Source organism: Pelophylax lessonae (genome assembly GCF_965119305.1).
Source record: "Pelophylax lessonae genome assembly, chromosome: 13".
In the NCBI taxonomy this organism is placed as follows: Eukaryota; Metazoa; Chordata; class Amphibia; order Anura; family Ranidae; genus Pelophylax; species Pelophylax lessonae.
The window spans coordinates 144,466,125-144,492,758 of record NC_138780.1 but is presented as its reverse complement, the minus strand read 5'-3'; the positions used below and the strand labels follow the sequence as shown (position 1 = coordinate 144,492,758).

The following is a 26,634-nucleotide window of genomic DNA, read 5'->3' as shown; positions in this document are numbered from 1 at the left end:
GTTCGGCCCCGCCCCTCACCTGATTGGCTGACTGACTTTGATTGACAGCCGCGGGAGCCGCTGCTGTGTCTCAGCCAATAAGGAGGGGGAGTCCCGGACGGCAGAGGGACTCGTGGACATCGCTGGACAGAGATGGGGCTTAGGTAAGTATTAGGGGGTGCTGGGGAGGCTGTTACACACAGAATGCTTTTTATCCTTTTTTTTTTACAAAATTTTACATTTTATTAAGTTTCAAGTACAAAAATACAAATACCCTTCAGCAGTCTTGTTGAAACAATTACCCAAATCACCCCCCCCCCTCCCAAGTTCCCTCCCTCTACCCCTATCCACTCAGCATTACTCGACTTTTCATCTGTTGTACCACCTCCCTTTCTTCTTCGTCTACCCTATGTTTTTTTTTTTTTCCCCACATACCCTAGTCTGCCCAGATTTTGAAATATTTTCTCGTCTTCTTAAAATCCGCCCATTTTACCGATCTGAGGAACTCTCTGCTTCCCAGATACTCCATATTGTATATATACTCAACTCTTTTACACCAATCTCTAATTGTGGGGCTTTCAGGTTCTAGCCTTTTTTTTTTTTTGGGCTTTTTCTGCATAATTTTGAAATCTTCTAATTTAGGCCCCTTTCACACAGGCGGACCGTTCAGATCCGCCTGTCAGTTTTTTTGGCGGATCTGAACGGTCACTCCATGCATCTCTATTGGGCATCGGATGTCAGTGGAGACATGTCCGCTGACATCTGATCCGATCTGTCAAATCTGGACGGATGGAAACCCTATTTTCCATTCGTCCAGCAGATCGGATAGGAACGGACCGACGGTCTGTTCCCATCCGATTCTCCCATAGAGATGCATGGGGAACTGACAGCTGTGTCTCCACACACAGCACGGAGAACAGCTGTAATTCTCCTGCTCAGCAGGGGATCGGCGGATCGATCCCCCGCTGAGATAAACGGAAACTGCCGACGGAGCGGAGTGTGTGAAAGAGCCCTAAGTCTTGTGGTGCCTCTGCTGGGGCGCCTTTTAATCTTCTAACCCGGTGTACTCTTTCCATTTTTATTTGTTCGGCTTCTCCTCTGTCAAGTAATGAATTAAACATTATCCTCCTTTTCTCTGTTAAGAACCCCATGTGCTGGTTCAGGTAGGCCTCTGATTCTCAAGTTCTTCCTTCTGTTCCGGTTCTCTTGGTCTTCTAACCTTTATGCCAGGTTTCTCTGTTCTGATTTTTAGGTCCTTCAACTCTTTTTTTTTTTTTTTTTTTAACTCGTATGTTATTTGTGTATAACTGTCTTGTCTTTTCTCCACATCTTCCACACGTGACAGTAAGTGGCCCAGGTCATTGTGTATTGTTGTCATTTCTGTTTTTAAAGACTTTTCTAGCGCTGCAAACATAGCAGCCATTTTTCACCTTGTTCTACTGTGAGATCTTGCTCTGGGTCACACTCCAGATCCTGCTCCAATCTTGACTGCCCTGTGGTATTTATGTCAGATGGCAGTCTTTCCTGTCCACTTTTTTCTTTTACCTCTGTCGGTCTTACACGGGTTACTTGTTATTTCTCAGGAGGGGGGTCACAGGGCAGCGAGGGAAGATCAAACCTACCGCTTCATAGGGGAATGGGATCCGAGAGCTCCTAGCTTGAGCTCCACTCGATTGCCATGCTTAGGCTCCTCCCCCCCAGAAGAAGGCTTTTTATCTTAATGCATAGAATGCATTAAAATAAAAAAACCTTATACCTTTACAACTCCTTTATTTACTAAAACTGGAAAGTGCAAAATCTGGTGCAACTCTACATAGGAACCAAGCGGCTTCCAGGTTTTATTGTCAAAGCTTAATTGAACAAGCTGCCCAATGAGGAGGGAGAAAGCATTGAGAGCGGATGCTCTTTTGCATGACGCTGGATCGGATCGGTAAAAAAACCTTGATGCTTCAGAAGCATTGTAATAGAACAAGCTGAAGTTAGAAGCTGATTGGCTACCATGCACAGCTGCACCAAATTTTGAGTGCTCTACTTTTAGGAAATTACCCCAATTGTGCAGTCATTTTGGGGGAGGTGCTTGTTTATGCACACCTCCCAACGCCAGTAAACATGTGTTGAGGTGTGTTAGAAAAAAAAGTTGGTTGATGTTGGACATTGAGCATCCATTGAAAATAAAAAGGATTCTACTTGAATTGCGTTTAGTGAGTGTGTTTTACTGCAGGAAATGGACAACTCTGATTGGGTCCTAAGAGCTCTAATTGGTTAATTCTGGAGACTGCTAAAAAAAAAGTCCAATGTATGTCAAAAATGATGTTTACCTCAAATAATATGTATCATAATGTATCATTTATTTTGTAGAAAGTAAGTTCCGTGGCAGCGTTGTGTGGGTGACCGGGGCCTCAAGCGGCATTGGCGAGGCGCTATGTTACCAGCTGGCCAAATTAGGTGCCCAGCTAGTCCTCTCCTCTAGACGCGAGGATGAACTGCTGAGAGTGAAGAAGAAATGCATTGGTTTGTATTATTATTGTCATATGCTGATGTGTATTTGTACATCAATATGTATTTTTAGCAAAGTAAATGTTTGAAAATAACACATTTGTATTTACACAAACCTTTTCAGTAATAATGTCTCTGCCATTAACATTTTAGGCCCCTTTCACACTTGTGTAACTTGTCCTGCGACTTGGGACTGCAAATTTGCATGACAAGCCGTACCCCATGATTTCCGATGAGTACCGTTCATATCTGTGCAACTTCAAATGGCAGCCACTTCAAAGAAGTCCCTGCACTACTTTGGTCCGACTTTGATGCGACTTGAGGTCTATAGACCCTGTTTTCTGAGCACTTTCAGCAGCTGATTGATTTTTTCTTTTTGAGTATGCAGCTTCCAAATATCTTAATCCTTACCTATGTTCCAGTTTAAACTGGTGCCATGATCGCTGCCCCAGGTTTCTTGTTTCAGGGTGGCCGCTTTCTCTTGCAGAGTCCTATGTAGCCACCCTTACAAAGAGGGACGAGAGTTGTGCATCAATAGAAACACACAACCCCATAGCCTAGGATGGCAAGGTTCATCTCTCCATTTCCCCCTCTATTCTCCAAGCTAACAGACTGGCCCCATACTCCCATACTGCACTGCCCACTGTTAACTCTTCCAAATCCCATGGTTTCTCTATTCCACCTTTTTGTACTGTAGTTTTTTTATTTTTATTTTATTTTTTTTTTATTATTTTTGTGCTTTGTTTATACCAGAGACCAGCGATTTGGAAGACAAAGATATATTAGTTGTTCCTCTTGACCTAACCAACATAGGTGCCCACAAAGCAGCAACAGACAAGGCGATGAAACATTTTGGCAGGGTGAGTGCTTTTTAAGTTTATTGTGTACTAGTGTGATCTTTTTATAGTGCAAGTGAGACAATGGCTCTTTATGATGGACAAAGGTTGTATATGGTGGTGCTACTCACACACATATTCTACAGAAGCTCTTCAATGTCGCTTAGACACTTATTTACACATTTTTCTTAAATCTGAAAAAAGTGGGCTGATTAATGAATACTGGAACAAACATTGATTGATTACCATTTATTACCAATTAATCCCACTAATAATACCTGACTGGTTGCTATGGGGAACAGCTTTGCTTTTGCCCCAATTTTAATAAGCCCCACTAACTGATAAAACCTTAAGACAACAGAAGTGGCTCTGTTAGCCATTATAATCTGCCAGATTCCTTTATTTTGCCTGTGATTATTGATAATATATCATATTTTAAAATCAATACATATTACAAAAAAATGATTGCATTTCCAGTGCTGAAACAGTAATGGGGTAAGAAGGTACCCTTAGTGTCCATTCACACTAGTACGACTTGTCAGGTGACTTGGTCAGCCTGACAAGTCGTGCACCATCGCGTCCCATTGTGTACAGGAACGGTTCTAATAGGAGCGACACAAGTCGCTCCGACTTAGAAAAAGGGTCCTGTACTACTTCGGGGCAACCTGGAGCGACTTGCATAGACATTCATTTTATGAAGTCCGTGCAAGTCGTGCCGAAATCGCGGTGCACGCGACTTCACAGGTCGCCCCGAACGTCGTGCCGCTTCAGTGTGAACCGGCATTTAAAGTGTATTTCCACTTTTGCAGCCAAATTAGGACAACACCTACTTTATATGTGTTACATGTTCCCAGTCACATAGCATAACCTAAAAGAAAAATACAAATTGCTGATTACATTTTTAACCATTTTCCATCCGGGTCAATTCTGACAATTCGCTTCCACATGTAAAAATTGACTTTTCTTTCTAGAAAATGACTCCTAAACATGACGTTTGCAACAATAACTCACATGTGTGGTGCAATCACCCTTTTACATATGCGTGGGGAAGTAACGTATGTGTTGGCATTTGCATGTAAGCACGATGGGATGGGGGCACATTACATATATATATATATTTTTTTATATTTATTTTATACAAAATCCTTCTTTTTTTTTTTGGGATTAACTTTTTTGCTATGACAAGGGATGAACAACAGCATGGGCCATGACAGGTCCTCTTTATTAGATCCCATATATCTCCTTTGCAGCTGATCAGACACAGATTGGTCCGATCGGCTGCTTTCCTGGCCACTGGCAGCCAGGTAAACAAAGAGGTGGAACTGGAATTGATGAACTACTCATCGCTTCTGGTTTCTGGGGTTACAGAGAGAGAGGAACAATGTCAGTTCCTTTCTCTCTGTTCAGGGCAGCAATTTCCACGGGCTGCATCACTCCTGGGCCCCGCAATGGGGCAGTAGAGCCCAGGAAACGCGGCGGTAGCGGGAGGGGGGTGGGACCCCATTGCATCACCTGCAGAAGTGATTGAATTAGCCACTTGGATCACTTCTGCCTGAAAGGGAATCGTCGGCTGAAAAGATACATACCAGGATGATGTCTGTAGGTGCAGGCATCATCCCAGTATAATCACTGAAACCCGAGGACGTCCTACGGGCAGGAAGTGGTTAAAAAGTATGTAAACCCAACACTTCATATTCCTGATATGTGGCTGCTGTACCATATACTTGTATAACAAAGTATTCCCTTCTCTTTGTATTGCTTGCTATGTGTGAAATCCCTGGTGATCCTTCTAGTCCCTCTGCTTTCCTAAACAAAACTGACCACACTAAGCAGGAGAACACACCTTGGTCAGTTCTCGAACTGTGCTGGGAACTCAGTGTGCTCTCCTCCAATGATCAGACTTGGCCGGACCCCCCCCCCCCTTCCCCTGCACAGTCTCTAGCTGGGAAGACCATTGTTCTGCTGTTTCCCCTCCCCCAGCTCCTATGCAGCTGAGAGCAGAGGGAATGTGATCACTTATAGAAAAAAATAAAAAGCAAAAAAAGGTATTTATAATGTTTTTATATATATATATCTATCTATATATATATATATATATATATATATATATATATACACACAAATGTTTTGCCATTAATTTCTATTTTAATTTGAATGTATTGTTTTTCAAGGTGATCATTTACAATCACTTTAAGTGCTTTTTACTTGCTTAAAAATTCTTCCAGCTTTTAAATGTGTAGCAATGATTAACATGGTGAACCTTCTCTTTACTGTGTTGCAGTTCTTCATTATCAGCTGTAAACTAGATTTGAGCCTAAACCTGGCCATAGATAGTTCGAATCTCAGCCTGTTCAGCAGGGCTTTGCCAAGATTTGAACCATGTATGGGCAGGCTGAACGTACCCAAGGTTTTTGATCGATTAATCTGGGTACAACCAGCCTTTTGGACTTTATATGTAATTAATGCTACCATTTATTATAGCCACCAGCAGTAATCAGAGTATTCTTCAGGCGGAGAGGGCTTCTCCCCCCCCCCCAACCCCCCCCCCCCCCCCAGGAGAACACAATGGCTCTGCAGGAGGGATTCTCCCATCAACATTGACTGTGTTGATGAGAGCAGCCTTTTCTAACCAGGGTGCCCAGGTTTGAGGTCTTGATGTTTCTTTAGGGGTACCTTGGCACAATGCCTAAAAATTGATCAAAAATTGTATACAAGCAAGCAGGTGGATGAAGCCTACCCTTTAGTTACACAAAGCCACGGGTTTTCAATATGCACCATTACGAATAGACTCTGGCATCTTCACAACCAATGACATCATCAGTTAAAGTGGAGTTCCACCCAAGAGTTGAAGCTCTGCTTATCTGTCTCCTCCCCACATTTGGCACCTTTTGGAGGGGTGGGGGCGTTCACCTTTTTTTGACAGCTACCCATCCCCACTTACGTTGGACCTCGTAGCGGCAGCGAGGTCCATCAGAAGCTTAAAGCCCCCTCCTCCTTCCGCGTCACCAGGTCATTCAGAAAGCGCAGAGCGATTCACGCATGCGCAGTAGGGAACTGGCTGTGAAGCCGCAAGGCTTCACTGCCAGTTTCCCCTACAGACTATGGCAGGGGCAGCACCCGAGAGCCGATGGAAACATTGCCTAGGGTTCCGCCATCGGTGGATTCAAGTGTTCTAATATTAAAAAGTCAGAAGCTACAATATGTGTAATATGTGTATAATATGGGGGGGCTGGAGCATCGCTTTAATAAGGAGGATGTCTGTTGCCTCCGCAGCATTCTTTGTTTGACCCTCCTGTGCCAGTGCCCCTCTTCCTTAGCACTGGGGTGACATTAGTTGACTGATGGAGAGAAATTGAGGGAGAAGAGAAACATTGGAATACTAGTCAGTACCAGTGTGCAAAAGTGTATTTGCTTTGGAATAATAAATCACCTCTAATGGGTGTTCTACTTGTGGAAGTTGCTGCATTGTGTAAAGCTATTAGATTCGTTTTTTACATTTTAGAACGTGGTGCCTCGAGACTGTCCATAATTTTAAAGGGTGCCTTGACTGAAAAAAGGTTGAGAAACACTGGATTAGAGAATCAAGTGATTTTCCTTCCTGCAACCCGTGATTGCAGGAAAGAAAATCGCTCCATCTATGACTGGCTTAAAGCAAAGCTCCATCCAAAAGGGAAAGCTCCGCCTGTTTGCATTCTTTTTTTTCCAGACTGGAACTCCTCTTTAACAAATGGTTACAAATTTAGAAACCACCCTCATGCATTGAGGGACAGCTAGAGTCTGTGTGGGGACAAAGACACCGTGAGACTGCACAGAAGTCCTTAGAATCAGCCATGACACCCTCTCCTTAGAAACCTTTAAAAAGTAAGAAATATTTTTTGGTATACTGTGTGAATGGAAACACACAACAAACATATAATGGGGTTTTCTCAAATTGGACCACAAAAGTAGCGAAGGGCTTCAAAGAGGGCCCCCCATAAGAAAACGCAATAAAATGTTAAATGGTGTACCTAAATTAGTAGGCATGCACAGGGCCGCTGATAGGGCAGTACAGCTTGCCCTCCTGTAGTGGGCCCGGTGCCCATCAGTTCAAAAGGGGGGCCCAGACACCTGCTGAGGTGGGGATGGCTCTGTACTGCCTATATTTCTAACACAGACACTCTTGTCGCTCCCCCTGTGCTGCCAGCTTCTCCTCCCCTCCCTCCCTCTGCAAGGGAATCCATTGAAGTATCTGTGCTCCCCCCCCGTGTGGGAGATCTATTCAAATATCTGTGCCCACCCCCCGTCCCCCCATGTACCCTTTCTCCGCAGCATTGCCAGCTTCCCTCCCCTCCTTTCCCACCGGCAATTGCTGAGGGCACACGGGGGGGTTCATTTCAGAATTGAGAGCAGGGCTGCTAAATATGTCCTATGAGCTCCAGGACCTCATTCACACACAGGGCTTAACTGAATACAGTTTTATCTTTTAGCTTTAGACCCCTTTCACACTTGTGCGACCTAAAAGTCGTGCAATTTAGCCACGATTTTGACGCAATTGTGCCTGGACTAGCAATGCCTGTAATGTCTTTAGACCTCAAAACATATTAGTCGGACCAAAGTAGTACAGGGACTATTTTGCAGTCATTGCGTCACACAGATATGAATGCTACTCACTGGAAATCATGGAGTACGACTTGTCATGGGACTTTGCAGTCCCAAGTTGCAGGACAAGTCGCACAAGTGTAAAAGCGGCCTTAGGCTCGATTCACACCTATGCATGTTGCTTTTGAGCATTTCTGTTGTGCTTTTTGCTGTGTTTTTTTTGCCCCGATTTTGCTGTGATTTTCCATGATTTTAGCACGATTTTACCACAATTGGCATTTTGCCGTTTTTATGTTTTTTTCGGGACATTTGTTGTTGGGTAGTTTTAAAAACGCCAAATGCAGCAAAATCACAGCAAAAATGTCTTTCTGCATCTTCTTAATTGAAGTCTATTCAACCAAACAAGCAAAAAAAGCACCGTTTTGCATTTAAAAAAGTCCCTGACCCTTTCCAAAAACGCAGAGGCACAGAAATGCATTGATGTGAATGTGTTCCTTCCCATGTTAATAAAAAAAATAGTTTTTTCATGCTTTTTGCAGAAACACAGGACATAAGTGTTAATGGAGCCTTAGCAGAAATTTTGTTGCGTATGTGTCCACTAATAAGAATTTGAGTATATTTGTATGGAAATACGGTACGGGGGGGGGGGGGAGTTGGGGTTTGACCTGTCAGGTAGACTGTACGGGGTCCTGTGATTTCTAACAGCAGCCCTGAGCATGCATAATTTCATGTTGCTTTTCCTTCACTTTCAGCCATCCTTACGCCGCTTCTGCGCTGCCGCCATTTTTAAAATCTACATTATAACTTAATATACTATGTCTACTGTGCATCCATGGGATGGAATACATGATGTCATGTGTCATTGTGTTTATCTATTTTAAAAAAAGCCTTCCCTGAGAATCTGATGATCTCAGGAAGGTTTTTTTTTTTTTTTTTTTTTACGAACAAATGAGTGTCATGTCCTAAGGTGCACAAACTAAATGAGACACATCATGTGTTTTATCTTGTGCATACACAGTATGACTAATTTGAGATTTCGCAGCTTAGGCTGGCCATACATGTTCAATTTTCTTGTACAATTTTCTGGTAAATTTACCAAAAACCATATAATATGAGGTCAAAATAAAATAAAACTTTCAATTGTATCCAATTAGGCAGGCCTATGTACTACATATGAATAAAGAAAACGAGAGGGGGGAGGGGGCGAAGGGGGGACTTTTTAGAGGGGTACCGTCATAAGACCAATATGCATAATTAGGCATGAAATTTAAAAAATATAATTTTTATTAAATTAAATAACATCGATTAAAAGTATATACTGTGTTTCTGATCTCACAGATATCAGTATTACATATATTATAAAAGCAAAAGAACAGAAGCCAAGGCATAAATAACAAAATTGTTTCCTACATGGAGGGATGATAGAAGAATCTATACAGACCCTAGGCTAACCAGATGACAATATTACTGGTTAGTGCTAAATGTAGTAGACGAAGATGCCCAAAACCTTGCCCAACATGTTTCGCGGAATAACCGCTTCCTCAGGGGCAGTTGAAGGTAAATGTAAAGAAAATTATACAGAAAAAAGTATAATGTATAGCCAGCCTTAGGCATGAGATCCCCCTGTAGGCACAGGTGACGTTGCCTTCCCAGGGGGCATCTCTCCAATAAGGACCAGGTCACTAATGCCTTCTGGGACACCATGGAAATGAACACAAAGTCAGTGTTAGATGATTTTACATCACCATGCAAGGTGGCTAATGACAATTTTAATGAAAGGGGGTCCACTTTATGGTGTATGTGTAGGCAAAAATACTCACTACATCTCTTTAATACTGCACTGCGTTACTTTAACTGACAATTGCGCGATTGCGCAACGCAGTACATAAATACAATTGGTGTCTTTTTTTTCCCACAAATAGAAATTTCTTTTGGTGGTATTTGATCACCTCTGCGGTTTTTATTTTTTTTGCTAAAGACCGACAATTTTGGAAAAAAAAAAAACATTTTTACTTTCTGCTATAAAATATAGCCAAAATAAATGTAAAAAAAAAAATTGAATATTCTTTTAAAGCAAATACACTTTTGCAAACTAGTACTGACTAGTAAGACACTGTGTTGCCCCAGGGCAAAAAGCTTCCGTTCAAAGTTCAGCCTCAGAGAGGAAATTCAGGTGCACGCCCTGGAAATGATTAAGCACCAGTTTGGGTGCGAAACGCGTTAGATGCCAGTGTCATCATCTCCGTTGTGGTATGATCATCCTTCATGTATTTCTGCATTTATTTTCTTCAATAAGGGACTATTTTTTGGAGTGCTGCCATCCAGTCCATTTCTTCCATAGTACTGACTAGTATTCCAGGGTTTCTCTTCTTCCTCAGTTTTTCTCCATCCAGCTAATGAGACCCCAAAGCTGATGGAGAGAAGCATAGGAGGGTATGCAGGCAATAAACATCCTCCTTATCAACTGATGATGTCATTGGTCGCTAGGAGGTTGGCAGCTAGAAGGTTGTAATGGTGAACAATGAAAACCTGTGACTTTGTGTAACTAAAAGGCAGGCTTCATCCATCTGCTGGCTTGTATACAATTTTTGGGGCAGTTTTTAGACATTTTGCCAAGGTACCCCTGAAGAAGCCTCAAGGCACGCCGTGGTGCCTAGGCACCCTGGTTGAAAAAGACTGGTCTAGAACATACACATTACACTATGTATATTTTTTCCTAAATAAAAACCACATTCACATTCAGAATTTGTCCGAGAAACATTTTCCATCCTGCTCCTCTTCTTGTGAATACTGTCGAAAAAGTCAGTTTGATCCCACCAACCATAGAAAAGTTTTTACCTAAATTCTACTGGTGTATGGCCAACATAAGCCAGGATAGGATTCGTGAAAGAAGAAATGTTCTGTGTGGATCCTAGCAGAGGAGTGTTCGTTTGTGTGTTAAAGGTTGTGTGTCAATCAGTCGATCGAGTGATAAAAAAAATCTGTCCCTGGCCCTCCTGTATTAACTTTCTACCTGCGTATGTTTTTTCTCACAGATTGATATCCTGGTAAATAACAGTGGGAGATCACAGCGCTCTCTGTGTATGGATACAGATCTGGATGTTTTTCGAGGGTTAATGGAACTTAATTACTTTGGGACTATTTCCCTGACCAAGCATGTTTTACCCCATATGATAGAAAGGAAGAAAGGAAAGATTGTCACTATAAGCAGTGTGACCGGCTTTATCGGAGTCCCCCTGTCCACTGGATATGCTGCCAGCAAGCACGCTGTTCAGGTAAGCATTTCCCGTTATTGAGGTAGTTCAATGGGGTGGTGGTCTCCTTTATACTACAGTATGGAATAGTCTAAACCAGTGGTCCTCAACCCTGGTCCTCAGGGCCCACTAACAGGCCAGGTTTTCAAGATAACTGAAATACATCCCAGGTGATATAATTTGCTGCTCAGTGATTGCAGTACTCTAGTCTGCATCTCCCCCAAGGTAATACTTAAAATCTGGCCTGTTAGTGGGCCCTGAGGACTGGAGTTGAGGACCACTGGTCTAAACTATGGTGGCATAGTTCCATTGTTATGGAATGTAAACTATATTACCAAAAGTATTGACACGCCTGCCTTTTACACGCACATGAACTTTAATGGCATCCCAGTCCATAGGGTTCAATATTGAGTTGGCACTCCCTTTGCAGCTGTAACAGCTTTAACTCTTCTGGAAAGGCTGTTCACAAGGTTTAGGAGTGTGTCTATGGGAATGTTTGACCATTCTATCAGAAGCGCATTTGCGAGGTCAGGCACTGATGTGGTCGAGAAGGCCTGGCGCGCAGTCTCCGCTCTAATTTATCCCAAAGGTGTTCTATTGGGTTGAGGACAGGACTCTGTGCAGGCCAGTCAAGTTCCTCCACCCAAACTCGCTCATCATGTCTTTATGAACCTTGAGTTGTGCACTGGTCCAAATTATTTGGTGGAACGGGGATTATGGTGTGGGGTTGTATTTCAGGGGTTGGGCTTGGCCCCTTAGTTCCAGTGAAGGGAACTCTTAAGGCGTCCGCTTAGCAAGATATTTTGGACAATTTCATGCTCCCAACTTTGTGGGAACAGTTTGGGGATGGCCCCTTCCTGTTCCAACATGACTGTGCACCAGTGCACAAAGCAAGTCCATGAAGACATGGATGAGTGAGTTTGGTGTGGAGGAACTTGACTGGCCTGCACAGAGTCCTGACCCCAACCCGATAGAACACTTTTGGGATGAATTAGAGCGGAGACTCTTGGTCGCCTTGCCCAACATCAGTGCCTGACCTCACAAATGCGCTTCTAGAAGGATGGTCAAACATTCCCATAGACACACTCCTAAACATTGAGGACAGCCTTTCCTGAAGAGTTGAAGCTGTTATAGCTGCAGGGAGGGCTAACTCAATATTGAACCCCACGGACTAAGACGGGATGCCATTAAAGTTCATGTGCGTGTAAAGGCAGGCGTCCCAATAGTTTTTGTCATCTAGTGTATGTTCCTTGCTAAAGAATATTATTTTTTATCAACTTCAATACTTTTGGTAATTTAGGTAATATAATGTACCACTTAAAGAAAAAAATAAAAATATAAAAATAAAAATAAAAAAAATATATAAAAATACAAGAAACAATGTGGTACTTGACCTACTGATTGCCAACAATACAGACCTGCTCACGGATATAGAAATACGGGGCAACTTAGGAAACAGTGACCATAGGTCAATAAGTTTCAGTATTTATTACAGTAATAGGAAACACAAGGGTAATAAAAGGACATTGAATTTCAAAAGAGCCAATTTCCCAAAACTGCGCTCTCTGCTAGAAAATATCAAATGGGATAGAACCCTGGGAACAAAGAACACGGAGGAAAAATGGGAGTGCTTCAAAAGCATACTTAACAAAGGGATTGGCCACTGCATTCCAAAGGGAAATTAATTTAAAAGAGCAAAACTAAACCCTGGGTGGCTAAACTCCAAAATAACAATGCATTTATCAATACTAAAGAAAAGGCCTTCAAAAAATACAAGGCTGAGGGGTCATTGGCAGCATTCAAGCATTACAAAGAGTGTAATAATAAATGTAAAGACGAAATCAAGGCGGCTAAAATAGAACATGAGAGACATATAGCGGAAGAGAGTAAAAAGAACCCCAAGAAATTATTTAAGTATATAAACAGTAAGAAAGCGAGGCCAGAACACATTGGCCCCATAAAAGACAACAAAGGAAATATGGCCACAGAGGACAGAGAAAAGGCAGAAGTGTTAAATAATTTCTTCTCTTTAGTCTTCACAAAAGAATCGGGGGGCTACACTAACCCAGCTTGTAATGCTAAACTAAATAATACACCTCAGGAAGTACCCCCATGGCTAACAGAGGATAGACTTAGAACTAAACTAGAGAAACTTAACATAAATAAATCACCGGGACCGGATGGCTTGCACCCGAGGGTTCTTAAAGAGCTCAGCCAGGTGACTACCAGACCATTATTCTTGATCTTTAAGGATAGTCTACAGACGGGTATGGTGCCAGCTGATTGGAAAAAAAGCCAACGTGGTACCAATATTTAAAAAAGGGCCAAGATATATCCCGGGTAACTATAGGCCGGTCAGCCTAACATCAGTAGTCTGCAAGATTTTGGAGGGGATGTTAAGGGACCACATACAAGACTTTAGTAATGAAAACTGTATTATTAGTAGTAATCAGCATGGATTCATGAAAAATCGTTCTTGCCAAACCAATCTATTAACCTTCTACGATGAAGTGAGCTGCCACCTAGATAAAGGTAAGCCTGTGGATGTGGTGTATCTGGCCTTTGACACCGTTCCCCACAAACGCTTACTGTACAAACTAAGGAAGGTAGGTATGGACCATAGGGTGAGTACCTGGATAGAGAACTGGCTCCAGGGGAGAGTCCAGAGGGTGGTGATAAATGGGGAGTACTCGGATTGGGCAGGTGTGGAAAGTGGGGTCCCCCAAGGTTCTGTCCTGGGACCAATCCTGTTTAATTTATTCATAAATGATCTAGAGGAGGGGATATCCAACACAATCTTGGTATTTGCGGATGATACTAAACTAAGCATGCCAATATATTCTATGCAGGATGTGGAAACAAGCGGACCTGGACAAAATAATGGGGTGGGCAACTACATGGCAGATGAGGTTTAATGTTGAAAAATGTAAAGTAATGCACTTGGGCGTCAGAAACATGAAAGCAAGCTACTCACTGGGGGGGAAACCTCTGGGTGAATCTAGGATGGAAAAGGACCTGGGGGTACTGGTGGACAACAGGCTTGGCAGTGGAATGCAATGCCAAGCCTCTGCAAGCAAAGCCAACAGAATACTGGCATGTATAAAAAAGGGGATTCACTCCAGAAATAAAGAGATTATTCTCCCACTCTACAAGACTCTGGTCCGGCCACATCTGGAGTATGCTGTCCAGTTCTGGGCACCGGTCCTCAGGAAGGATGTGCTGGAATTGGAAAGAGTCCAGAGAAGGGCAACAAAAATAATTAGGGGAACGGAGGACATCAGCTATGAGGAAAGACTACAAGCACTGAACTTATTCTCTCTGGAGAAGAGACGATTGAGGGGGGATATGATATCAATGTACAAATACTGTACTAGTGATGACCCTAGCATAAGGAACAAACTTTTTAGAGAAAGGGAATATAATAAGACACGTGGCCACTCACTAAAACTAGAGTAAAAACGGTTTAACCTTAAAATACGTAGGGGGTTCTTCACTGTCAGAGCAGTAAGGATGTGGAATTCTCTTCCACAAGCAGTCGTATCAGCAGGGAGCATTGATGGTTTCAAAAAACTATTAGATGGGCACCTTAAAGACCACAACATACAGGGGTATACAATGTATGGTTAACAGCAAACACACATATCATAGGTTGAACTGGATGGACTGATGTCTTTTTTCAACCTCACAAACTATGTAACTATGTGTATGTGTGTGTATATATATATATATATATATATATATATATCTATATATATATATCATTATTATTTTATTTTTTTGCAGGGTTTCTTCAACAGTCTTAGAATAGAACTTGGTTGCTACCCAGGTATAACAGTGAGCAACATATGCCCGGGACCTGTACAGTCAAAAATTGTGGAGAATGCTTATACTGAACAAGCAAATCAGGTACTGTGACTTGTCTACTTTTTTCTGAAAACTGTAAAACTGTTTACATGCCTAGAGCATATTTAAATTTCAAAATAAAATGTAATATATTAAGAGTTTGGTTCCCAGGCCTAGGCAATGTACAGGAGCTTGAGAAGTTGAGATTAAGGCCTCATCCTACTGTCAGTGAGCTGTCAAATTGCAGACATCTGCTGTCCACTGAGGATCTGACATTTGACAGTTGGTTTACAGGGGTAGGAATCATCCTCATGGTGGGGTTAATCCTAACTTTGGAATGTGCGCATGTACATCTCTGTGTACATTCTTGGCACATCTTGGTGCTGGGATAAATTAACTCCTGTATGTACGCATGGGAGTTATATCATCCTGGGCTGGTCAACGAAGGTGGCCAAAGAAGGTGAGGTCTATTTTAACCACTTCACCCCTGGAAGGTTTACCCCCCTTCATGACCAGGCCATTTTTTTGTGATACGGCACTGCATTACTTTCACTTACAATTGCGCGGTCGTGCGACTCTGTACCCAAATAAAATTAATGCCCTTCTTTTCCCATAAATAGAGCTTTCTTTTGGTGGTATTTGACCACCTCTGCAGTTTTTTTTTTTTTTTATTGCTCTATAAACAAAAAAAGACTGACAATTTTGAAAACAAAACAATATTTTTTACTTTGTGCTATAAAGCATACCCAATAAAAAAAATGTAAAACATTGAATGTATTCATCAATTTAGCCCAATATATATTCTGCTACATACTTTTGGTAAAAAAAATCTCAATAAGTGTATATTGATTGGTTTGCGCAAAAGGTATAGCATCTACAAACTATGGGATATTTTTCTGTAATATAAATATTTTTTTTTTTTTTTACTAGTAATGACGGTGATAACATTTTTTTTTTTTTTATTTGCGGGATTGCAGTGGACAAATTGGACACCTAATTGGCACTTTTGAAAAACTTTTGGGGACCAGTGACACTAATACAGTGATCAGTGCTAAAAAAAATGCACTGTCACTGTACTAATGACACTGGCAGGGAAGGGGTTAACATCAGGAGCGATCAAAGGGTTAATTGTGCTCCTAGGGAATGCTTTCTAACTGTGTGGGGGTTGGCTTAACTGGAGGAAGACAGAGATCTGTGTTCCTACTTAGCAGAAACACAAGATCTCCATCTTCCTCTCTGACAGAATGGCGGTCTGCCTTGTTTCCATAGGCAGACCACTGTTCTGCCTCTCATGTGAATGATCTGTGGGTCCTGGCGGACATCGCTGTGTCCAATCACAGCTGGAGCGGGTAACCAGCGGCGAGCAAGCGCGCCCCAGACCTGGTGCATGAAATTACGTACAGTTGTATGGGATTTCGCACAGGAGGGCTGCCCTGCTGTAGTATATCTGCATGGGGTGGTCCATGAGTGGTTAAAGACTGACAAAGGTACTTGCAAACAACACAAGGTGCTGCTCTTCAGCGGTATTCTAACCTTAGCTTTTCAGACCAGGACAAATTTGTTTTAATTACTTGCCGACCACCTAACTGGGAATATACGTTATGATTTTGAAGTTAAAGTTGTTATAGCAGCAGCATATTGTTTTTTCCCTTAGGCAACTGGCTTTCAGATAAAAGTCATCCCAGCGGCAGATTCACAACAAAATGACTTTTATGGGTGTTCCCCCTTCCGCTTGCTTCCTTGTAGTTTCCGAGCTTACCAGAGCAGTCAGTAAGCCTGGAACTGATCCGATGTGGCCGATGGCTCGGCAGGAAGTCGAGTGAAGGCAAGCTATTCCCTACTCGGCTCTATGCCCTTGGAGGACCAGAGCGACCTCTGATGCCACTTCTGGTTCTCGGGCTTAAAGAAAATTTAATTTTTTTTAAGTCAGTGTCAATTATACTGCGGCTGGCTGGCTCGGCTGTGCGAATCGACGTATGGGTTTGCAGGAGCAGTGCTGGGGGCAAGCGCGCGCCAGCAGCGGCATGCTCTTGTCCCCACTAGGCAGCGAGGATGGCCATCCACAGGGCCGGTGGCTGCAATTGCTGCTGGGCACCTGCGATCGTTCCTTGCTGAGAGAGAACGATGGTCAGCTATTGTAAACAGAGCAGACCATTCTTCTCTCTGAAATGATCACAGAGTGCCTGTGATCCTCCTACATAAGATCACAGGTCTCTGTGGTCATTTCACAAGTCCCTCCCTCATACAGTTAGAAAAACCCCCTAGGCTCACACTTAACCCTTTGATCACTACTGTGTTAACGACTTCCTTGCCAGTGTCATTATTACTGTAATGGTGCATATTTTTAGCACTGATTACTGTAGTAATGTCACTGGTCCCCCCAAAAGCGTAAAAAATGTCAGTTTGGAGTCTGATCTGTCCGCCGCAATGTTGCAGTCCTGCTAAAATTTGCAGATCGCCGCCATTAATAGTAACCTGTAAACATTTAAGTGTCACCTATGCAGATTTTAAGTACCATAGTTTGTCTCTATTCCACGAGCGTGAGCAGTTTTAAAGTATGACATGTTAGGTATCTATTTTACTCTAGGTAACATCATCTTTGACATTATACAAAAAAATTATTCATTAAAGTGTATTTTTTCCCAAAAAATTGCATTTGAAGGACCGCTGTGCAAATACAGTGTGACATAAAATTTTGCAACGACCGTCATTTTATTTTCTAGGGTCTCTGCTGAAATAAATAAATATATGTATATAAATAAATAACTTTTTATGTGTCTTTCAGGCCCCGTTCACACTGGGGCGATGCTACTTTGCCGGGCGACCTCATAGGTCGCGGCGCGCTGCTCGCCCGGTGACCTCGGAGCGGCCGGCATAGACTTCATAACATTGAAGTCTATGCAGGTCGCTCCGGGTCGCCCCAATGAAGCTCCGGACCCTGTTTCTAAGTCGGAGCAACTTGTGTCACTCCTATTAGAACGGGTCCGCAGCTTCTCTATGGAAGGCGACCTACGGCGACCTGTCAGGCGACCAGGTCGCCTGACAGGTCGCCCCAGTGTGAACGGGGGCTCAGTCAGTTAAACAAGCAATTTTTTTAAAGACCAGGCCTTTTCCTGGCATTTGTTGTTTACAATTAAAAATCAGTATTTTTTGCTAGAAAATTACTTAGAACTCACAAAAATTATATATATATATATATATATATATATATATATATATATATATATATATACAGTAAAACCTTGGATTGCGAGCATAATTCGTTCCGGAAACATGCTTGTAATCCAAAGCACTCTTATATCAAAGCGAATTTCCCCATAAGAAATAATGGAAACTCAGATGATTCGTTCCACAACCATTTATTCATAAGTCCTTCAGTTTATAGTCCATATTTAAAGATTATAGCATTGCGATAGGTTATATAACCATAAAATGTCCATCCACAAATAGCCGCTTCCACAAGGATTAGAAGTAAAATCCAGCAGGAGCTACAGAGTATCAAAGAGAAGAGAGGCGCCTCTAAGTGTAGCAATATGGTTCCATTTAATGAAGATACAACATTTAGCAACTCACATGGTTGATAAATAAAACAGGCACATCTAAGTATGAAGGCATCCGGGGTACAGCTGTCCACATAGACTATCTTCTGCACTGCCGGCTGCCAGTCTGTAATCCTGACCGGGAAGACCACCCTGCATTAAAGCGATCTGAAAGCGAGGGGCAGCATGGAAGGGATGGCGTAGATGGCGGTGCGGAGGATGGTCTATGTGGACAACTTTAGCTTGGATGCCTGCATCCCTGGATGTGCCTGTTCCAATCCTCAACCATGTGAGTTGCTAAATGTTGTACCTTCATTAAATTTAACCATATTGCTACACTTAGAGGCGCCTCTCTTCTCATTTATACTCAGCTGTGACTTGAGGCTACTTGTATATCAAGACATCGCTTGTATATCAAGTCAAAATTTATTTGAAAATTTTGCTTGTCTTGCAAAGCGCCTTTAAACCAAGTTACTCTCAAACCAAGGTTTTACTGTATATATATATATATATATATATATATATATATAAATAAAATATATTTTTTATGAGGTTGAAGTATCTTTCTAGCAAAAATACAGATTTTTAATTGTAAACAACAAATGCCAGGAAAAGGCCTGGTCTTTAAAAAAACTGCTTGTTTAATTGACTGAAGGACACATATAAAAAGTTTCAGGTCCTGAGCACTGCAGAAAAGGAACATCCCACAAGAGCTGCAGTTTTGGATATGCTCTGACCCAGTCCTCCAGCCATTACAATTTAGTCCTTGTCAAAGTCGATCTAATCCTTTTTTTTGCTTTCAACACATCAACTTCAGGGACAAGATGTTCACTTGTTGCTTAATATATATATCCCACCCACTTTCAGGTGCCATGGTAAGGAGATAATCGATGTTCATGTTACTTGTCAGTGGTCATAATGTTATGGCTCATTGGTGTAAGGTATTGCTTAATATGCTGGAACATAGTAGTTTACGATATAATAAAAGATACTTATTAATTTTAATTTCACATGCCAGCAAATAAACAAACCTCAAAATATATTCCTTGTGTTGCAGCATTTTGGAACTACAGCAGATCAGACTTACAAAATGCCTGCAGAGCGATGCGCACGCCTGATTTTGGTGACAGCTGCAAATGACCTGAATGAATCCTGGATCTCAGGCCAACCCTATTTATTGATATGTTACTTTTGGCAGTACGCGCCTACATGGGCTTGGTGGATAACAGGGAAAATTGGTCAAAAGAGAATAGAGAACTTTAAAAGTGGACTGGTATGTGCTTTTCCAAAAAAAAATCTAATGTATCATTTAAATTTGAACTTCAGGCAGATATTTCTTAAGAGAAAAATGAATGCAGCTCTGTAATCTTTTAAAATATCTTTTCAGTGATTGTAAAGTCTTGTTTTTTTTTTTTTTTCTATTAAAATAGAGCGGTTTTGCACAGGGCAGCCCTAATCCTCCTCTTCTAGAAAGCATTAAGATAAAAAAAACTTTCTGCCTTTACAACCCTTTTAAGGCTCTGTTCACACTATGGCATTCCATATCGAGGGTGGAATAGGAACTTCTTTTAGGCGACAGGCATCCCACGATTCTGTTTGCGTGACAATCACGGCAAAATTGCGCCGCGTTTAGAGTGCCATTGAAAATAACGGGGATCGCAAGGCCGTCCCGCGATTTTCAGCATTTCTGAATCGCGGCAATTCCGCCCACAATCCAGAACGCCATAGTGTGAACGGAGCCTAAGATTGTTGTAATTACCGTTAATCCTTTTCTTGGGAGTCTTTTGTGGGGCACAGAAAGTTTTTCACCTTTCAGGTTATACTGTTGCCTACAGGAGGATTGGATACCCCCCAGCTTTATAGGTATTTTTTTTTTTTTTTGCCTTCCTCTGGGTCAACTGTCGGTATAGGATTGTGTATATGGAGGTTTCTGTGGGGTTTTTTTTCTATGAGTTGAACTGGATGGACTTTTGTCTTTTTTTTTCAACCAGACTATCTAGGTAACTATGTACAGTATGTAGGATGCCTCCATTTTGTAGCACAGCATTAGTGATAGGCTGAACATAAATATAGAGGGGTGGGACCTGTGTCTCTCAATAGTCTGCAAAAAAAAGGATTATAAGTACAAAAATTGGATTTTTGACTTACCATAAAATCCATTTCTCTGATGTTCATTGACGGACACAGCTCCTGATTCTTCTTAACCATTGGGTTATACAGGAGTAGGACACTAGGCAGGAAAAAGCTTGACTACGTCTATGGGCAGTCCCAGGGGGTATACACCCATCTCAGCTTATAGGCACTCAGTTTTGTTATAAGGAGTGTCAGAAGAAAGCCATCTCCACAGAGGGGTGGGTGCTGTGTCCATCAATGAACATCAGAGAAATGGATTTTACGATAAATCAAAAATATCATTTTCTCTTTCGTTCATTGATGAAACCACTCCTGATTCTTCTTAACCATTGGGATGTCCCAAAACAGTGTTAAACATGAGGGGTGGGAAAAACATCAGAAAAAAATTCCCAAGGCTAACCATAGCCAATCAGGTAACATAGAGCTCTTCCATAAACAACTGGAGCTCACCGGAAAAACAATACACCCTCAAAGGGGACCAGGTCCTCTAAACAGCATCCTGCAAAACTTTGCGGCCAAAAGAAGCATCCGCAGATGGCAACACATCCTCTTTATAACATCCCCTTTATAAAAATGTTGTAAAAGTGTGCACCGATGACCAGGTGGCCGCTTGCAAACCTGCGTCACTGACGCATATTGACGGAAAACCCAGGAGGCACTAGGTACCCTAATAGAGTGCGCCTTGAGAGGGAAAGGAGGAACCTGATCCTTGATGGAATAGGCCTGAACCGTTGGAAAAAAATGCTAAAGCCAATACCTGGCCCTTGATGGTACTCAAGGACAATTGCTGTTCAACCCCCCCACCAGTTGAGGGAAGGTTAAGATCCGATCTACCGAGAAGGAGCGAGGATTAACCCCAAGAGACTTACACCATATAATGTACGTCTTCCGCGTACAATGGTAGTTCTTCCTAGAAGGAGATTTCCTAGCTTTCAACAACGTAGGAATCACCGACTCAGACAAACCTCTATCCTTGAGCACCTGGCGTTACAAGTGACTGTAAAGCAGGATGGAAGATTGGTCCTTGGGACAGCAGATCCTACCTGAGAGGAAGTCTCCAAGGAGCATCGGTGACCAGCTGCACCAGTCTGCTGAACAACAGAAGCTGAATTTTCTCCTGCAATGTCTGGAGTTCTTCCAGAGGAAGAAACTGATCTGCAAGCTCCACAAGACAGGGGGAAGCTGTTTCCCTTCCAGGTCCCGGTGTAAAAGTTTAGCCCACTTGGTCAGAGTTTGCGACACCAGGGCAATAGTAAATACTAGCCTAGGTGCCGAACCAACCACAACAAACATATGGAGGGCCAGAGCCTCTGCCCTCCTATCAGCTGAATCTGTAAAGGCCGGGGACTCCTCACCCGGAAAGAAGGTAGCTTTATTCAACCTAGAAACCATCCACCTTTTAAGAAGTTAATACTCATAAGGATACAGCAAGGCAAAAATTCTTAGAACCACTGCGTTTTGGACAACCCCACTATTTTGTGACAATGTTGTCAAAGTAAGCGGAAAGGGGAACACCTTTGCTGCTTTGGAAGGCCTATGGGTGCTGAAAGGGACTGGCGCCTCCCACACAGCATCAGTTGCAACCTCCATTTTTTAAATTTCATGCACTGACACAAATAGTCCATCCAACAGCGCCTTTTCATGCGCGGCTAGAGAAGCAGAGGAATCATCCTTGCTATCTGAGCACTCAGGGTGCTTGGACACAGACCCAGCAGAGTGACTCGAGTCTGCGGCGGCCGAAATAATTTCAGGATCTGATGTAATCAGGGAAGGGCCCCTGACTGTGATCCCGCAAAGGGGACGCCGACCGAGGGCTCACCAATGGACCACCTACTGAATGCCGTAAAAAGGGGACAAGGGGGTCACCCTCCAAGCCCCTCCATAGAGGCCTGCATAATACGAAGTAGCCCCTTAAAAGGGGGCCACCTGCTGTTACCCCGCAGTGAACCCTTGATGGTCCCACAGCGCTAAAAAAGGGGCAGGTGCTCCACATAATAATGGCAACAAGGCTTTCATCAAAAAATGATTCGTCCTCACAGCGCCACCCCTTCCAAGGGATGCGCCAAAGCTGATCGCATGGCCTAACAGGCCACAAGCCGTGGCCTAAATATTCGTAGAAGCCCAGCCGCAAGTGCACAGATTCCTGTCCGGCAGATGCCCAAAGGAAGAGTGGGGGCTTCAACCAAACTCACTGGGGCCGCCCCCCAACAGAGTCGCCCAAATCGGTCATATGGCCTAGTAGGCCGCAAGTCGCGGCCTCAATTTTTTCTGGGCACCCAAATGCCTGGATGTGTGCCCCAGCGAAGCTGACCATCCAGGGGAGGGCAGATGCCCAAACAGGAGGCAGTGGCTTGAGCCCCCCTAACAGGGGCCGCCCCACAGTTTCCAACTAAATTTTTGTCCGGATCCGGGCGCGTGAGGCGCTGACCCTAAACCATCCACTCCCCATGCCCGACAGCCGCCGCAGGGAGCCCAGAGGACATCCCTGACCTAGTCACCAAACCCCAGGGAGGTAGGCAACCCTGCTTAACCCCCCTCCCCCCCCGTTACACACCAGGAAAAACCCAGTCAGCAGCAACTCCAACAAGCCCCCCTTTATAGCATGTGGCAAAAGCCATCTCATAACCTCACCCAGGGATGGTGGGGGGGCCGAAAGACCCCAGTAATCACAAAAGCTTAGAGGGGCTGGGGGGAACCTGGGGATTCCACCGCCCCAGGGAGGGGCCCATGTCCACCCCAAAACCCTCCAGGGGTAGAGTGGGGACAGCTAATTATCATACCAGGAGCAGGGTGGGCACCGCTCCGGACAGACCACCGCTCCATCGTAATGTGGGTGCTGTCGGCCAGGAGGAATGCTGCGACTCGGGCCAAAGCCAGGTAATATGCGCCCTCACAAGACATTTAACTCGCAGGCCAGCCCCCCGTCCAGTGGGGCTATGTCGCGGCCGACCTAGAGCGGAGCTGCAGTCTGCACGTGCTCGCTGGCCAGACTGGGGGGACCCTCTGGATCTAGATTATCCAGTCCGTCTTCCAGTTCGGCAATTGATTGTAGACTCTCAACAGAAACAAAATAATAAAAAGAAAAAATCGCCAGGACCAGAGATCCCAGCAAGGCACTAGGTCCTTACTCCTGATTAGGCAGAAAAAAAGTGCCTATAGCTGAAAGTGCAGATATATCCCCTGGGACTACACATAGGCATAGTCAAGCTTTTTCCTGCCTAGTGTCCTACTCCTGTAGGGGGCAGTATAACCCAAAGGTTAAGAAGAATTAGGAACTGTGTCCGTCAATGAACGAAAGAGAAATCCTATTTTTTTTGTTGTCCTATGAGGGAAATAGGAAATCTTTCACTTTCAACACATCAAACACTAAAAGGCCCAAAAATATAGCACAAAAACCCAGACAATTGGGGGCAGCCTACAACTCAATAAGCTGCCTGAAGGTGCCCTCAGATGAGGCTGCCTGGTAGAAGAGGAGACTTTGCAGTCTGTTCCTTAAAGTGGTTGTAAACTCTCACATGTACCCAGTGAAGTGAACAGCCTCAGATGATACAGTTGATTAAATCCTCCTACATAGGTTTTACTTTTTTACCTGCAGTCTTCTCTTCCCTACAACCCTTCAAAATCTTTTTTCATTTGTCAGTAGCACATAAGAGGGGGCGGAGAGGCTGCAGTGTGTGTAAGCTGATTGGAGGAAAGACACACACCCCCTCCACACAGCAAAATAACTGTATTCTGGATAGACAAGCTGCCTGCTGAGTTCTCCCCCCCACCCCGACACAAATTTATGTCAAATGTGACTCATGTTGATATTAGAGGAGCGAAGCAACAGAGATAAATGACACTTAGAGCTTTGGAGAGAGATAAGTAAACACTACAGATATGTGTGCTTTGCTCAGATTTCATGACTGAGGTTTACAACCACTTAAGCTGGCCATAGACAGTTTGAATCTTGGATGGTTCAGCAAGGACAGGCTGAAATTCAAACCATGTATAAGCAGGTTGAATGTGCCCAATTAATGGTTACAACCAGCCTGTCAGATTTTACATATGATTAATGCTAGCGGCAAACTAGAGCCGCCCCCCACTGGGAGAACACAATGGCTAAGCGGGAGGGATTCCCCCATTAACACTGACTGTGTTGATGGGGAAATTGAGCAGTTGTCTTTCCTGCAACCCATGGTTTCAGTAAAGTAAATCGCTCCATCTTTGGTCGGCTTTAGGCTTCTTCCAATGCGGTCATTACAACCAAGGTTTGAAGCTATAGAGTTTACCAGCGCTTTAACTGTACTTCATCTCTGTATTTAGCATTTTCTCTGGAGTTCAGCTCTAATTTAAGAACCTAAAGTCTATCAAGGGTAGCAAATCTAGTTAGTGGTCTTAAACCTTAACTCTGGGCAGCGCTAATCAAAGAGCTCCCATGGAGCAAGCTACACAATTAGAAGGTAGTAGCAATCAATCTCACACTCGTGCACAATGCTCCAGTCATGTGCTTGATCACAAGATGCTACAACATGCTATTTGTGTAGCTTACTCCATAGCAAACCATTTGTTCAAGTTATTTAGAGATCATTTGCTACAAGTAGTGATCAACCACTATTTTAATGGGTCCCCGCTTAATGAAGTGACTACCAGCAAGTGGCTAGATATCTCAGTAGCAAGAGATTAAAATTGCCTGTGTAGCTTTAGCTTAGGAAATGTATCTAGTTCATAGAATTGGGATCCTGATATAAATTTTGAGTCATGAGCGTATTTGTACCTGGTGTTCCACCTTAATCCGGATCAACAATGAACTGTATTTTACACATTTGCTAAAATTTTGCATTCAAGAAGACACACGTAATTGGTGGAGACCTCCAATTTACATCCTTATGGAAGTTACAGGTGAGAACTGGTGCACTCCGGTATGGATAAGATAGCTGCAGGAATGCTTTTGATGCTTACAAATTTTATATATCCAGAAAAAATTAATTAGAAACATGCCACATACTTCAACTTCAGGTCCAAAGCATGTAGCCCCCCACAATGAAATGAGCAAGTCACATTGCCCTGCAGTGAGTAAAACCACTATTTTCATACAGGAAACACCTGGATTCAGGGGACCCTAGGTGACCATGCAGAATACTTTGTATCTTGTACCTGCTATTATCATATTCATGCAACTCATAGCTAAATAGGTGACCGGTACACTTCAGTCTTTTTTGCCTGGTATTATATATGCACCATTTGCTTAAATGTATGCACAGTGACTAATATGATGATGTCAGAAGCTGTCTGATTTAGCTGATATCTGAGATATTTTTACTGCTCCGTGCTTTTGTGCGCTGTTTAATGTGATTTTTTTTTCTCTTTCAGGATGCAGATTCTTCCTATTTTTCAAAAAAGACTTCCTAACAGACGTCTGTGTACCAAACCGCATTACTATTTCTAGCAAGCAGCTTGTCATTACAGGGAGCCTGAAGGTGTTGTGTGAATGAATAAAAGGGCTTTCTGCATATTACTATATTTCCTTCTATTTTGAGATTTTTGGGTTCCTGGATATAGTGCTATATTCTGACCTTGCCCATATATGTCTAGGTCTATATGAACAATCCATAATAAAGACCGTCACAAATAATCACTACGAATTATTTTGCCCCTGGGATACAGGTTTGCATTCTTTGCTTTCCATTCCCAATACCTCCACCAATATTATTCCAACAAGGCTTCATACACACTGGTGGTGCTATTGTGGCAATTTCACATAGAGTTTTCTGCAGTGTAACATAAGTGATAAGAAAGGTGATACGAAATGAGCAATATTCAAGATCCCGAATGCAAAGAACTGCATTATGCACATTAAATATCTGCAAATTATGATCACATAGAATCACATCGATACAGTGGTTTAATCACTTCCGGCTCAGGATGGATTTCTTGATCATGTGACCACTTTGATTGGCTGTCACAGTGGTCATGTTCAGGAGTTCGTTCTGCCTG

At 43.0% G+C, this 26,634-nt stretch overlaps 1 protein-coding gene across 1 annotated transcript in view; it reads left to right on the top strand.

Annotated features, from left to right (window-relative positions):
* The window catches only part of DHRS7 (dehydrogenase/reductase 7), a 35,324-nt gene extending 9,052 nt beyond the window's left edge, over window positions 1-26,272 (top strand). The window contains exons 3-8 of the mRNA XM_082274839.1: window positions 2,338-2,490; window positions 3,229-3,335; window positions 10,925-11,164; window positions 14,927-15,049; window positions 19,583-19,798; window positions 26,011-26,272. Of these exons, the coding sequence (XP_082130965.1) occupies window positions 2,338-2,490; window positions 3,229-3,335; window positions 10,925-11,164; window positions 14,927-15,049; window positions 19,583-19,798; window positions 26,011-26,049 (878 nt within the window). The 3' untranslated portion in view covers window positions 26,050-26,272. The remainder of the gene's footprint in view (window positions 1-2,337; window positions 2,491-3,228; window positions 3,336-10,924; window positions 11,165-14,926; window positions 15,050-19,582; window positions 19,799-26,010) is intronic.
* The last annotated feature ends 362 nt before the right edge of the window (window positions 26,273-26,634 follow it).